The 14,497-nt window shown below is 36.8% G+C and overlaps 1 protein-coding gene across 20 annotated transcripts in view; it reads right to left on the bottom strand.

Annotated features, from left to right (window-relative positions):
• Positions 1 to 14,497, bottom strand: part of CLASP2 (cytoplasmic linker associated protein 2) — a 178,148-nt gene that overhangs the window by 87,136 nt on the left and 76,515 nt on the right. For all 20 annotated transcript variants that reach the window (XM_089918983.1, XM_089918981.1, XM_089918984.1 and 17 more), the window contains 5 exons: positions 12,508 to 12,643; positions 6,796 to 6,866; positions 3,666 to 3,725; positions 2,400 to 2,477; positions 1,251 to 1,418 (listed from right to left, as the gene is read on the bottom strand). In XM_089918983.1, the coding sequence (XP_089775109.1) occupies positions 1,251 to 1,418; positions 2,400 to 2,477; positions 3,666 to 3,725; positions 6,796 to 6,866; positions 12,508 to 12,643 (513 nt within the window). The remainder of the gene's footprint in view (positions 1 to 1,250; positions 1,419 to 2,399; positions 2,478 to 3,665; positions 3,726 to 6,795; positions 6,867 to 12,507; positions 12,644 to 14,497) is intronic.

Consider the following 14,497-nt stretch of genomic DNA (forward strand, 5'->3'; position numbering starts at 1 on the left):
TCCCCTAAAATTGTTACTCTAATAGGTTGAGGCAGACCACTTCAAGTCCACAGATTTTAAAGTCGTTTGTTTATGTTTAAAGATGTTCTACTAGAGTAAGAAAATATCTTGTTTAGATCCTTGCTATTCAAAGTCTGGTCCACAGACAAAAAGCATGACATCACCCAGGAGTATGTAAAAAATGCAAAATCTCAGGTCCCATCCCAGATTTACTGAATCAGCTTCTGCATTTTAACATGATCTTCAGGTGATTCATATACACTTTAAAGTTTGAGTAGTAAATCAAAGTAAAGGGAAAAGAAGCAACAAACCTCATTTGAGGTGAAGGATTTATCACAAATTTAAAGAGAAGTTTAAATAGGTAATTATTCCTACAAGAATTGTTTTTTAAAATCAAATCATATCTGCTTTTACTCCGAAAACATGTAAGTCACTGAACTTTTATTTAGTACAGTACTCACAAGACCCTGTGAGTGCTTCCTTGAATTTTGTGCCCTAGGTGCCTCCCAGTCCCAGTTCTGTACCAGAGAGCTGCAAAGGCAAACAGCAATCATTGTGGGGTTAAGGTCCTAAAGAGACAGGAATTACAGGGAGGTAAACTGACATTCTGTGAGCTGCTCTTCCCTGGGGAAATCTTCAGATAGTTGTGGCCACTGCTAGGTATCTTAGCAGTCTCATAGGGCTACAGAAACAGAAAATAGGGGTAAGCCAAGGAAGCAAGGGTTTGAGGTAGCCAACATAATGATGAGTGGAGTTACAGAGAAGTGAGTCAGATACTAGATAATTTTGCCCCCTTGAGGGATGTGCTGAAATCTTAAACCGTGCAAGAGGTGAGGAAAGAAAGCAGTGGAGTTTTTACCAGTTACACTGCTGTGTAAGAGTTCTGAAGATGACTTCTGAATCTCCATTACAGTTCTTCCACTACAGTGCCCTAGAAATGGGCTACTTACTATATTGACTATTTTCCAGGTATTAAGAAAAGTATACAAATTAATGCTTTCCAATCTTTTTCACAGACACGAACATATTCAAACAAAATTTGAATCCCTATACTCTTTACCTAACGAGAAGTTATACAAGTATGTAATCCAACCCCTGAGAAAACAGGCCAAAGAAAATAAGCACATTCAGTCATCATCTTTCAAAAAGGCTTCAAGTGAAAGCAATCAGATATTCAACCATCCAACATAAGGAACTTTGTGGAGCTGGAGAGACAAAGAAATCAGTAATTATCATTTATATGACCTTACTTGAGACTTTCTTGTGAGCTAGATGAGGACCTGTCTGATTGTGGAAGAGATGCTACACTGCCAGAACTCTTTAAGTAAGTTTGAAGACTCTTCTGATAAGATGGCTCAAGGGAATTATACAGTGTTTCAGCTTCACCAGGAAAGTGGTTTCTAAGACCCATGTAAGTCCTGTAAAACAAATGAACAAACAACAAAAAGTAATAACTTTGCATTATTAGACATTAACCGTAAAATGTGTACGTTCAAGAAGAACAAAGGTTTTTAAGCCCATAGGTTTTTTTTTTTTAGTTTTTAAATTTATTTTTGGCTGCGTTGGGTCTTCGTTGCTGCACGCAGGCTTTCTCTAGTTGCGGCAAGCGGGAGCTACTCTTCGTTGTGGTGCACAGGCTTCTCCTCGCAGTGACTTCTCTTGTTGCAGAGCATGGGCTCTAGGCGCGTGGGCTTCAGTAGTTGTGGCTTGTGGGCTCTAGAGCTCAGGCTCAGTAGTTGTGGCACACGGGCTTAGTTGCTCCTCAGCAATGTGGGATCTTCCTGGACCAGGGATCGAACCTGTGTCCCCTGCGTTGCCAGGTGGATTCTTAACCACTGTGCCACCAGGGAAGTCCCCCATAGGTTTTTAATACACCCACAATGTGCCAAGTAGAATACTTTCTATATTTAACAAGTTTTGGTAGAAAGACGGCAAGCTTTTGAGAAAAGGAGATCTCAGTTCAAAAGCTGGCTGTAATCCTTAGGGTCTGTGTGGCCTTGGGTAAACTCCCAAATCTCCAAACTTCAGTTGCCAATATAAGGAGACAACACCTTTGTGGGATCATTTTAAGGATTAGAAAATAACATACACCTACTGCCCTAAACAGTATCAGGTACATGTTAAATGTTCAATAAATTAGTTATTTTTATTCACAGCAAAAGTGAGTATGTTATGATGGAACGGGAATACTGTTGAATGTACAAATGACAATGCTAAGTGAACTGTTAAGACACCCAGTACAGATTTAATGGAGACAAATCAACCTCCATTTTACTAAAGAGCTAATCAAATAGAATACTTGGGACATTTGAATGATATTTTCATTCTCCCAATATAATTCCTGTCAAAGAAAAGACCAAAGTATGTTTAAACTGTCAAAAACTACATTATAGACTTACTTTCTTGCCTCCACTCTGGCCTCTGCATCAGCATCATGAATTCCCTTCTTAATAGTTTCAACCAAGACGGCTGCATGTCTATAAAATAAAACACCTTTAGATTCATATGTAAACCTATGTATTTCACCATAAATGATACTGCCTATACATTATGCATCAATCACAAAGGGGCAAGGGAGATAAAAACATAATTAGTACACAATAATAAATCTAAGATTGCAAGATTTCCTAATAACCCATCCCATACATTTCACTCATGTATGGTTTCCTTCTGACAAGTCAAACATTATAAACCTGGACATAATTATTTTCAGATGGAGTCCAGACATATAGCACTCAAATCTCAAATTTTTTATGAATTAAAAAAAACCTTTTGTGTGGTTCCTCACTAATCTACCAATGTATAAAATTATTTGCTAATAGTACAATCAGTTATAATCTAACCAAACTGAATAGCAGCTGCCACAAAAGAACTTAAAGAAAATTTGGAATTATGTCATGCCTGCAGTAAACAACAAATTCTATGTTTTAGAAATGGGTTATGAATAGATTTAATGATTTCCATGAGAATGGAAAATCAGCAACGTGTTCAACATAAATGCATGTATATCCCAAGCTTCAAACTTGAAATTAATGAGAAATACAGCCATGCAAATAGCCACTGACCAACATTTTCCTCTTGTTCATCTTAGAGCTTCATTAGATGCTGCCCAGTGTATACTTGACCAATGACAACTGACAACTGGTGTGGAAAAACTTTCCAACAAATCTCTCTCACCTTTTTTTTTAATGGCCGCGCAGCAAGGCTTGCAGGATCTTAGTTCCCTGACCAGGGATCGAACCCGGGCACTGGCAGTGAAAGCGCCAAGTCCTAACCACTGGACCACCAGAAAATTCCTCTTTCACTTTTTTAATCTCTTTCCTCTGAAAGGAAGTGCCTTTCTTCTATCTTAAATAATTCATTACTTGGTTAACTGCACCTCAGGAAACCTATCTCACGTGACTAGAAATACATTTTAAAATATTTGCCCAATTTAACCTGGAATACCTTATATAACCCATTTACTAAGAGACCCTCACTCACCCCACAAAGAAGAAAATCATAGCTGTAATGAATAAGAGGAGCACCACAGCTTTAAGGGAAAATCAGTGCTAATAACTTTTAAAGCAAAATGAGAAATAATGCAAAACCAGTCACATCAATTTCTAAAGAACCGGTGACAATGGGGAGGGGAGGGTCGTGGGACAGGAATAGTCAATGCATACCTTTCCAATGAATGAGTCTGCCACTCCTGCAACAACAAATCTAAAAATTCAAATGAACGCCTGAAAAATAAAAGTTAATTATAACTAAATGTCATAACATTATATTGTTATATTAATTTATAACTAAATGTTAACACTTTCTTCTATAATATTCCACTTTGCCCCCTAAATTAAAGCATAAGACATGTTTTTAGATATCTTTACTGTCAAATAATTAATTAATTTAAAAAATAAATTTCTTTATTTATTTAGTTTTGGCTGCATTGGGTCTTCGTTGCTGGGTGCGGTCTTTCTCTAGTTGTGGCAAGTGGGGGCTACTCTTCGTTGCAGTGCACGGGCTTCTCATTGCAGTGTCTTCTCTTGTTGCGGAGCACAGGCTCTAGGCACGCAGGCTTCCAGAGTTGTGGCTCACGGGCTCAGTAGCTGTGGCTCACGGGTTCTAGAGTGCAGATTCAGTAGTTGTGGTGCACGGGCTTAGTTGCTCCGTGGCATGTGGGATCTTCCTGGACCAGGGCTCGAACCCATGTCCCCTGCATTGGCAGGCAGATTCTTAACCACTGTGCCACCAGGGAAGTCCCACTTAACTTATTTAAGGCTCCAACTATTCCTATGCTTAATAGTTCAAAAAGACCTTAAGGGTTCCCCATAATTTTAACTTAAAATGTTTGTCAAATATACAATTTAACTTAATTTAAAAGATATTTACCAAACACCTACTGCGTACTATAAACTGAAGACATACAATGGTGACCAAGAAAGCTGGGATGGATCTTCCATTTCTACATTTGTTCCCTTAAATATATATGCAAATGATTCTTAATCAAGTATTTGGTGTTTTCTCCTTAGGCTTCTGGTTCTTAACTTCTTCAACTGTCTCGTTCTTGAGCTTTTGTTCTTTCTTGGCATCTGACGACACAGCTCTGCCCTGTTTTTCTTCCTTTATTAACACTTTCCCTCCACCTACCCTTACATAGGTGCCCACCTGGTTGGTGCTGATCTCAGCCCACTTCCCTTTTATTATCTTTTCTTGGGCAGTATCACCTGTACCCTTAGCTCTATCAGCTGTACTTCTCACACCTAGTCCTTTATCTCCAGCACTGGCTCTTCAATTCAGCCATTAAGTCAGAGTGTCAACCAGCTCACAGACATCTCTACACAGGCAGTGAATGTCAACTCAAACACTACATATTGATACAGAACAACAAATTTAATTCTTACCCTCTCAATTCTACTCTTCGAGCCCATATGATACAGATTAGAAAAAAGAGAAACATGGAGGTTAAATTAATTTGCCCAAAGGATAGAGCACGGCCTTAAACCCTGGCATTCTGACTCTAGAGATCACAGTCTGAAGCACTTGACATCACCTTCCTCATCCATATCCAATTATCAAGACTCATTTCTATATCTGAAATCTCCTGAATGTATTGAATAAAACCTCCTTCAATCAATTATCATAAATACAGCTCTAGTTCGGACCCTGCCTCTCTTACATGAGCTGTAAGAAGTCCTACTTAATTAAACCAATGCTTCTCATTGTCCCTTTTTCTTTTTTTTTTTTTTCGGTACGCAGGCCTCTCACTGTGTGGCCTCTCCCGTTGCGGAGTACAGGCTCCAGACGCGCAGGCTCAGCGGCCATGGCTCACGGTCCTAGCCGCTCGGCGGCATGTGGGATCTTCCCGGACCGGGGCATGAACCCGTGTCCCCCGCATCGGCAGGCGGGCTCTCAACCACTGCGCCACCAGGGAAGCCCTCATTGTCCCTTTTTAATTGCTGTTCATAGCTGAAATAAAAACTAGGATGGATGACATTACCTCCTCACCAAAAACTGCTAATGGAACAATATCAAAATTTCTCTTCCTGATATTCAAAGCCTTCTATACTTTGACTTCAACCTATCCCCTTCTTCCCCTCAGTCAGCCTCTTTTCCTACTGAATCCTCCCATTTATCATGTGTTCTGGCCTCAGTGGTCTGTCCGATGGCTCTGCAGCACACAGCATAGCTTTCCATCTCTGTGTACATTATACCCCACTCTCTTCCCTTACAGGTATTGAATTGCTCCCCATTTTCAAGGTAATTTTCTGATGCATTTCCTGACTTCCTCTTCTCTGTCACATTCCTATTTCTCCAATTACCATTTTCTTCAGTGTAAGACAGAGACTGGTAAACCCTTTCTGTAAAGGGCCAGATAGTAAATATTTTAGGCAGTAAATATTCTAAACTTTGAGAAGCACATACATAGTCTCTATTTTATATATTTTTCTTCCCCCCTTTTTAACTACCCTTCAAAAACGTAAAAAACAGTCTTAGCTTGTGGGCCATAGAAAACTAGACTGTTGGACAGATTCGACCAGTGGGCTGTTGTTTGCCGACCCCTGACATAAGAGAGAGGTAATTAAACAACTGTCCCAAAACTCCGAATCACTTACAGGTAATAATGATGTCTTATTTTTCCTAACATTCAAAGTACTTAAATAAACATATTTATCAAACAAAAAAGGGGAAAGAGTTCTTTACAATTTTCTTAAATATCCAGTGCACAAATCTTGTTTTTGCTGTCTTTATTATTCGTGGAGATAGTGATGATATTAAAGATTGTAGAAACCATAAGGAGAGAGAGAGATACTGACAGACTGACGTGTTATGGCTGCATACTCTGTGCCAAACACTATGTTCAATTCTACCACTGTGTTTCTCATTTAACCCTCACAACTCCATGGGGTCCACATTATTAGCCCCACTAACATACGAAAACACTGAGGTTCAGGGCAGTTAAAATAACTGCCTGCGGTAGGACAATCAGTCACAGTTGTAGGACTCTAGGTAAGGGCTGACTCTAGACTCCATACTCTCTGAAAACCAAACAACTAGTGGCCCAAATAAACCAAACCTTAATAGGATAAAACTGAGAAATGTGCATAGCCATAATAAGCACTTCGTTCCTTTTTCCCTTATATAACATAAAAATTATGTTAAATTTTATGTTAAATTTATGTTAAATGATTAAAAAATTTTAATAAGGTTTCTAGAAGGCAAGAAATTGATGACAACTAATTTTTGCACCCAACTAAGAACTAAACATAATGCAATATCCAATATAAAGCTATAGTAAGTTTTTTCAAAACTTACCTCCTTACAGGAACTGATTTTGATGTGCAATTGCTTGTTATTAAAGGTATAAGTCTGGGTACATGAGTATGCTGAAAAAGATATTTTAGAAGAGGTTGAGAAATACTGTGTACTTTACATAATCTCTTCTTCTATTTGCCTTGCATTCAAGTATTTAGCTATATTAGAACAGAACAAAAATACCATAAAATCAGATTTTGAAAGAAATTAAGACCAGTCAAAAAGTTTCCCCAAATTAAAGTAATAGTAATGATATAGTTTCACAAGGGCAGATGTGATTGTAATATTAAATAATAAAGACAAGTTAACTGTATAACTACAGAGAACTGTTAGGACAGTGTACTTTGAGGGGATGGAGCACTAAGAGGGACCAGGCATGTACTGGTCTTATTTTCTGACGTACTGCTACTGCTGGAGAAGACAGTAACTGCTGTGTCATCAAAGCAGGTTATCAGAGTGAATCTACATAACTACTGTGAATGTACTTTGAAATGGTGATTTTAATTGAACTTTCATCCTGGCTGAACCACAGCTCTCTAGAATTCAGGTAAAGGTCAGTATATACAATCTTCTGGTTTCTATTAGTAATTCTTATGTTTTTCTTTAGTGAAGCAAACACTAAAAAGTTCATAATTGACACAAGAATAAAATAGTAACCTAAGCATACGTATTTGATGTTTTAAATCTCCTATTTTTCTTCTGAGCTAATGGTACAGGTTGGGTTCTCTAGGAGGCAGGCTCTGAGATGGAGTTTAGCATTCAGGATATTAAGAAGTGCTCTTGGGATCAACACCAGTGGAAGTGAGGAGAAGAAAGCAGGAGTGAGCAGAAGAAGAAATCAATCTGTGATATGGCCCAAGGACATCTTTGCCCAAAGCCGAAGCTTTGGGAAGCTCTGGAGCTAAAATGGTCCTTCAGAGTAGTCTCAAATTGGTCTAAGATAGCCACAGCACTATACTTCCACATCAATCAGTTATTAGATATGGGCCATAACCAGGAAGGGGCAAGACCTTGGGAAAAGCAGCTCTCTGCAAGCTGAGGCAATCCTTGAAGAGGCTGGCAGCTGAAGACTGTCTGCCCACATTGTTTCCAGTCTTGGGGAAACAAGTCTTTCAGTGAAGGAGAACGTGAATGGCACATCAGTGTGTGCCACAACTAACTCAACCAAAATTAGAGGGAAAACTTTTTTCAGTTCCTACAGAGGGAAACCACCCACAGACCTGAAGCTGTTCAAATGAGGATAATGCAACACAGTGCTGACCTGAATATTATTCAACTGTTACATTCAGCGTGGAAGGGCTCTGTGGACCCGGCTCCCTTAGAGCATCCAGAAGAGCCCATCCTCAAACATTACTGTGGCGTTAAAGCCCAAGGAGACTCCCTAGCCACAACATACTACATAGGAGGTCTCATCTACATTCTTCCTCCTCTCTCATAACCTCCTCAAAACCCTACTGCTGACTGATTAACCCACATCCAACACAGTGGCAGCGATGGGGCAAAAGACTAACCTAACTATTGCTACACCACATTCGGGGGAGCTATACCAAAGGAAAATAAAAAGTGACCCTCACAATTACAGATGACGCATTCACCCAAACACCAAGTCAGAACCTGGGAAACAAAATATAGAAAACAGGAAATAATGTAAAACAACAACAACATAACACCCGATTTGTATTTTCAGTGAGATAATAAGATAGTAAGTAGAATTTAAAGGAATTTTTCCTGAGAGCATATACAGCTGTAAGACAGAAAACAAAAAAATATTTAGGAAATGATAAATGACAAACAGAAGCAATAAATAAATAATCCATGAAAACTAACATAAATTTAAGGAAACTTCATTTTAGTCAGAAATCTGGCTCCACTATGTAAAGAAAGCACTAATGAAAGATGATCTACTCCAAGGGCTGCCGTGAGGGAACTCCTGACACAGAGACTCTTCTATAAAGCCTCCTAAGGTGGTGTTTTGTTTTAAATTAAAAAATCAAATGATATCTAACTTATTATAGAAACAATAAAAAGTTAAGAAAACAATTGAGTGAAAAGGACATAATTCTGAGGGAAAAGAAATGTGAACCTAAAGTCCAATTTTTGAGTTCTTGTATAAGGGCAAAGAAAAGTCATTTTGAAATATACAAAGATAAATATATATGAAAATTGAGAACACACTAAAATCAAACAAAAATTTTAAATGGGAAGAGTTTCCTAATAAAGCTTGGGCAGGAATAAAGGCAGCCAAAAAAAAAAAAAAAAAGCAATTAATTTCAATTGCTGAAAATGAAAATGTCTTTGGTTCAATTTAATTTAATGGTTAAGGGGAAAAAAATGACATGAATAAGATAAAATATATACTTTTTAAAAGGCTGGGGAAGTAAAACAGAGGTTTTATTCCTGACACTGACAATGAGTAAGAAACTTCTAAGAAAATAATGAAACAGGTAAGGAGCAAATACAATGAACATAAAACAGAAAAGACAGGAAAGAAAAAATACTATTTCAAGATGGTAGTAGTCAAAAACTTTCACCCATAAAGTACATGAAGCAAGAATTGTTAGGAAAATAAAGTTGATAAAAACTAGAATCAGAATTTGCCAGATAAAGCAGTTTTTTAAAAAATGAGACCATGAAGAATTTGAACAATAAACAAACTAGATTTAGTAATGAATAAAGTACCCTATAAATGAATTTCATACTTTGCAAATACTAAAAGACTATTTAATTTATGATGTATTAGGATACTAACAAAATTCAGGTTATTCAATGAAGAAGAAATTGTATTATCAGAATATCATGAGATTACAAGATGATAAGAACAACAAAAGAACCATCTGCAAATGCAAACAATATCCTTATGTAATTCAAAGAGAAAGTTGAAATGGAAATTACAAATGATTGAGAATTATAAAATAAAGAGAATGTGATAAATCTAAATCACTGGATGCTGCTAATGCCAAACTCAGAAGAAAACATTATAATAAGAAAGTGTTATAATATTAAACAACAAAAACTATGACAAATTATCTAAGGATATACCACAAAAATCTAGGGGAAAAAAAAGAGGTAAGCCACAGCAAGTCAAAGAAAGGAATTAAGAAACACAAATGTAGAAACTAAAGAGCTAGAAAAAATTAAAGAACCTCATTGGTACCAATAAAACAAACTTGAAGCTTATAAAAAATCCATAACAATACCTCTAGCAAGTGTTTTTTTTTTAAAAGAACATATAATAATATAATAAGAAAAAAATGGCAATATAACCACAGTGGAAGAAACTTTTTTTTAAATTAACAGTATACAACTTCATGCCAAAGAGTCTTAAAATCTATATGAAATAGATATTCTGAGAAAACACAAATAACCAAGAATACTTCAAAAAGAGATGTAAGAACGCCCAGTCTAAACCACTAGAAATGTTATTGGATAACTTTGAGTCAGCAAACCCTAATAACAAAATATGTTAAACAACAGAAAAATTACAGAAAATTCTACAAAAGACTCATATTAAGTAAATACCAAAATCTTAATTAGCCAACTGCATCTAGCAGCATCGTATGGTACAATGATCAAGCAGAATTTAGCTCATGAATGTACAATGGATAAATGAAAAGAGACAACCATTTCTAAAGATATTAAAGGGATATATGACAAGATTCCACATCTATTGCTGACCAAAATTTAGCAAAATAGAAATAGGAGGAAATTCTCATAACCTAATGTAAAGTATCGAGAAAGTTATCCCAGACATCATATTTAAAGCACTCCCATTAAACACAGGGATAAAACAAAGATTTCAATAATTTCCACTATTTTTGAACACTGTTATGAAGGTGCCAGATTTAGTGAAGCTTACAAAAATATTAAAACAGAAAGAAATGAACATTTCCATAGATAGATTCATAGATTTCTTCATAGGCACTGGATTTAATTGCTGAAAAAAACCTTCTGGTACAGCAGTATTAGAAAAAAACATCACTTAACAGGAGAGGACAAACTGATCACAGAAACTGAAAAGGCATTTAAAAAACAGACCCATATATTTAGGGAAATTTACTACATGAAAACAGTGGTATTTTAAGAAAAGACTGAACTGTAATTCACTACGTGCCACTGGGTCAAATGGCTTTGTATTTGGGGGAAAATGAAGTTAGATACCTGTATTTCGCACAGAAATAAAACTGAGTTAGACCTAAACCTAAGAAACAAAATCATGAAAGTTTTAAACAATTGAATATTTTTATAATTGAGAAATGGGGAAGGTTGTTTTAACTATAACAAAAACCACAAAAGGAGCATTGTCTCAAAGCAAAAAAATTTCAAAGTTCTATATATAACAAACGATAACTTAAACAATATTTGAAGAATTGACAAACTGGTAGAAAATATTTGCAACACAGAATTAATTTACAATCATCCTACAGTGTCCACAGGGGTGGTTCCAAAATCTGTGGATGCTCAAGTCCCTTATATAAAATGGTGCAGTATTTGCATAAAACCTACACACACCCTCCTGTATACTTTAAGTCATCTCTAGATTACTTATTATAGTTAATACAATGTAAATGATAAGTAAATAGTTGTAATTACTGTAAATGTTCTATAAATAGATGCCAGCAGGAGGCAAATTCAAGTTTTGCTTTTTGGAACTCTCTGGGATTTTTTCCCCCCAAATATTTTTGATCTGAGGTTGGTTGAACCCACAGATGCAGAACCCATGGATAAGGAGGGCTGACTGTTCTTAAAACATATAAAAAAGGCCTTAGAAACAAGTGAGGAAAAAAATGCACAAAGTATAAACTGGCAATCCAAAGAAAAACTATTAAAGGAAAAAAAATACCTAATGTCTCTAATAATGCAAGAAATGCAGAGTAGAATATGAAATAATATTTCAATTATTAAATTTTTAAAACCTTTAAGATACTAATAATGCTCAATGTTGGTAAAGGGTGGAGAGAAAGAACTTCATAAACCTCAGGGAGAAGAATGGTGAGGACAATTTAATATTATGTTCTTTAATAGAGAACTGATTTAGACATTAAAAAGAATTATATGTATGGACAAGGGGAGCTGCCCAAGTACATGAAGTTTAAAAAGCAAGTGTAAAAAAACATTATTTTTACATATATGTAAAATATAAATGCTACATTTACATTTTGTAGTAAATACAGTTTGTATAGGCAAGAACAGAAGTTTGGAAAAGTACATACTGAATGGCTAGTGTGGTTATTTGCAGAAGAGCAGAATTCAAGTGTGGAAGATTTATTCTTTTTAACTCTGTTCTTTTGGGCACCTTCAAGATGTGGATGATGAGAAATATTAAGAATTTGTCTGTCATCTTTTACCACTGCCTGTAACTTTTTTATTGTTTTACATTTGCCTGCTACCACCTATAACATGGTTATACACACACACACACACACACACTCACACACGTACATGCATATTATGTCTATTATATTCTGTATGCAAGCATGTTTACTTTGTAATCCTCTGTACTATTTAAATGTTCAATAATAACTGTGTATTACTTTTATTATCAGAAAAATAATTCAAATGTAATTTTCCTTTGGGGTTTAAAAAAATACTAATGATTTATTTAAGTACACTGAGAGAGAGACATACAGACAGAGAGGTGGACAAACACACAGAGAGAAAGATAGAAAAAAGAGAAGAAAAGAAAAGAAAAGAAAGGAAAAGAAAAGAACCTACCCGAATTATGAATCTGATTGCTGCACATCCAGAAGTTGCCATGACTTTTGCACTATTGGGGACGAGATTAAAAAGTGTAGGTACAATGGCTTCAGCGCCATGATCAAACTTGTTTCCCAAAACTGTTGAAAGATGGCTATAAAGGAAGACAGAAAAATGTTTTTTAAAAAAATAGTTTAACATTAAATATAGGTAGGACCATACAATTTTAAAATATTCTTTTACTGAATTAACAAAATTTTTATTTTAACCAGTTCCAATGGCAGAAAAACAAAAGAGAGAAAGGCAAGTGCAGATATTACCTATTTCCTTCTTTTCCCCGTCCTTTTACTGTCTAGTGCAAAGTTGAAATTTGGCATTTTAACCATCTCTTTGCAATGGAGAAGTCATCTGATCTCAGAATTTAACCATTAACATGACATGTAAAACACTCAGCTCTGACTGTCCTGAACTTTAGTCTTTAACCATCGGATATTTCCATTCTGATGCCCCAATATCAATCTTAAATTCAACATATTTTACAAATAAGTAAAATCTTTCCCAAATCAGTACTCCTCTATTTCTTTCTTTTTTTTCTTTTAATTTTATTTTTGGCTGTGTTGGGTCTTCATTGCTGCATGCGGGCTTTCTCTAGTTGTGGTGAGTGGGGGCTACTCTTCATTGCATGCGTGGGCTTCTCATTGTGGTGGCTTCTTTTGTTGTGGAGCATGGGCTCTAGGCGCATGGGCTTCAGCAGTTGTGGCGTGCAGGCTCAGTAGTTGTGGCTCACGGGCTCTAGAGCACAGGCTCAGTAGTTGTGGTGCATGGGCTTAGCTGCTCTGTGGCATGTGGGATCTACCCGGACCAGTGATCAAACCCATGTCCCCTGAATTCGCAGGCGGATTTTTAACCACTGCACCACTAGGGAAGTCCAGTATTTCTCTATTTCTATTAATGAGAAATATTAATATTTCGGTCACAAATACTCCGACATCTTTGGTGTAGGATTTCAGAATTCTTGATTGAAAACAGAACTCTACCATACATTGATTAGTTGGGTGACTCTAAGGACATCTGTCTTCTCTTTCCAAATTTGTAGTTAAACAACTAATCCAGGCTAATTAATTTAATACAATTTTGGGTAAAACACTTAGGAAGAATGCTGTAATTACAGTTCTGACAATGTTTGTGGAATTATTTAATTTCTATATACTTATATCTTATTTAAAATACATGGTTGGGGTACAGTTAGTTCCAGAATTTCAGGTTCCTGGTTCAAAGAGGTACTCAGACTCAGACTTACTTACTAGTGTTCAGTTATACCTTCAGTTTTCCCATGTGAAACTCAAATCAGAAGCAGAGAGGTGCCACCTGTGCCCAGATGTTGCTGTCTTCCTTTAAAGAGTGTAAGAGTTTTGTTCTGGTAGGCCAGTGATGTACTTTGGAATCAGCTTGATCCTTATAAGCTTACTGGGAGGGGTGGCCTGAGAATACTGCAGAGTACTCAGCCTCCAGAGTAGCCTGAACAGTCCTATTCCTATACAACAGCCTTTCTGGGGTCTCTACTGAATGCCCTGGGTGTTCAACAACGTTTCTCCAGTCTGGCTCATCAGAACTTGAACCTCTCCCGGCCCAGGTGAACTCTGGGAATTGCTGTTTATCTTATAGCTTCCAGTAGTTCTTTCCAGTCCTCAGGGAGTTGTACCTTTCCCATGCACAGATTAGTATTCAACTAGACTCATGGGATCCCCTATGCAGATTTCTATAGCTCTTTTTCTGTATGTCTCTCCTCTCCAGTGTTCTGCACTGCAAATTTTAGCCACTTCAGCTTTCGGAACCTCCAATCTGTTTCTTCTTCAACTCAGTAAGACTCCCTTGCTCTGCCTGCGTTCTCCCTCCCTCTCCACGGTCCAGAAAATGCATCCAGGTCAAAACTGTGCTGATCATACTGTTCAACTGACTTGTTTGTTTCAAGAATTACACTCCCGCTCTGCCTGCTGTCCATCATCTG

Source organism: Delphinapterus leucas, chromosome 10 (genome assembly GCF_059928025.1).
Source record: "Delphinapterus leucas isolate spDelLeu-1000000601 "Yukka" chromosome 10, BTC_Dleu_Yukka2, whole genome shotgun sequence".
NCBI classification, from domain to species: domain Eukaryota; kingdom Metazoa; phylum Chordata; class Mammalia; order Artiodactyla; family Monodontidae; genus Delphinapterus; species Delphinapterus leucas.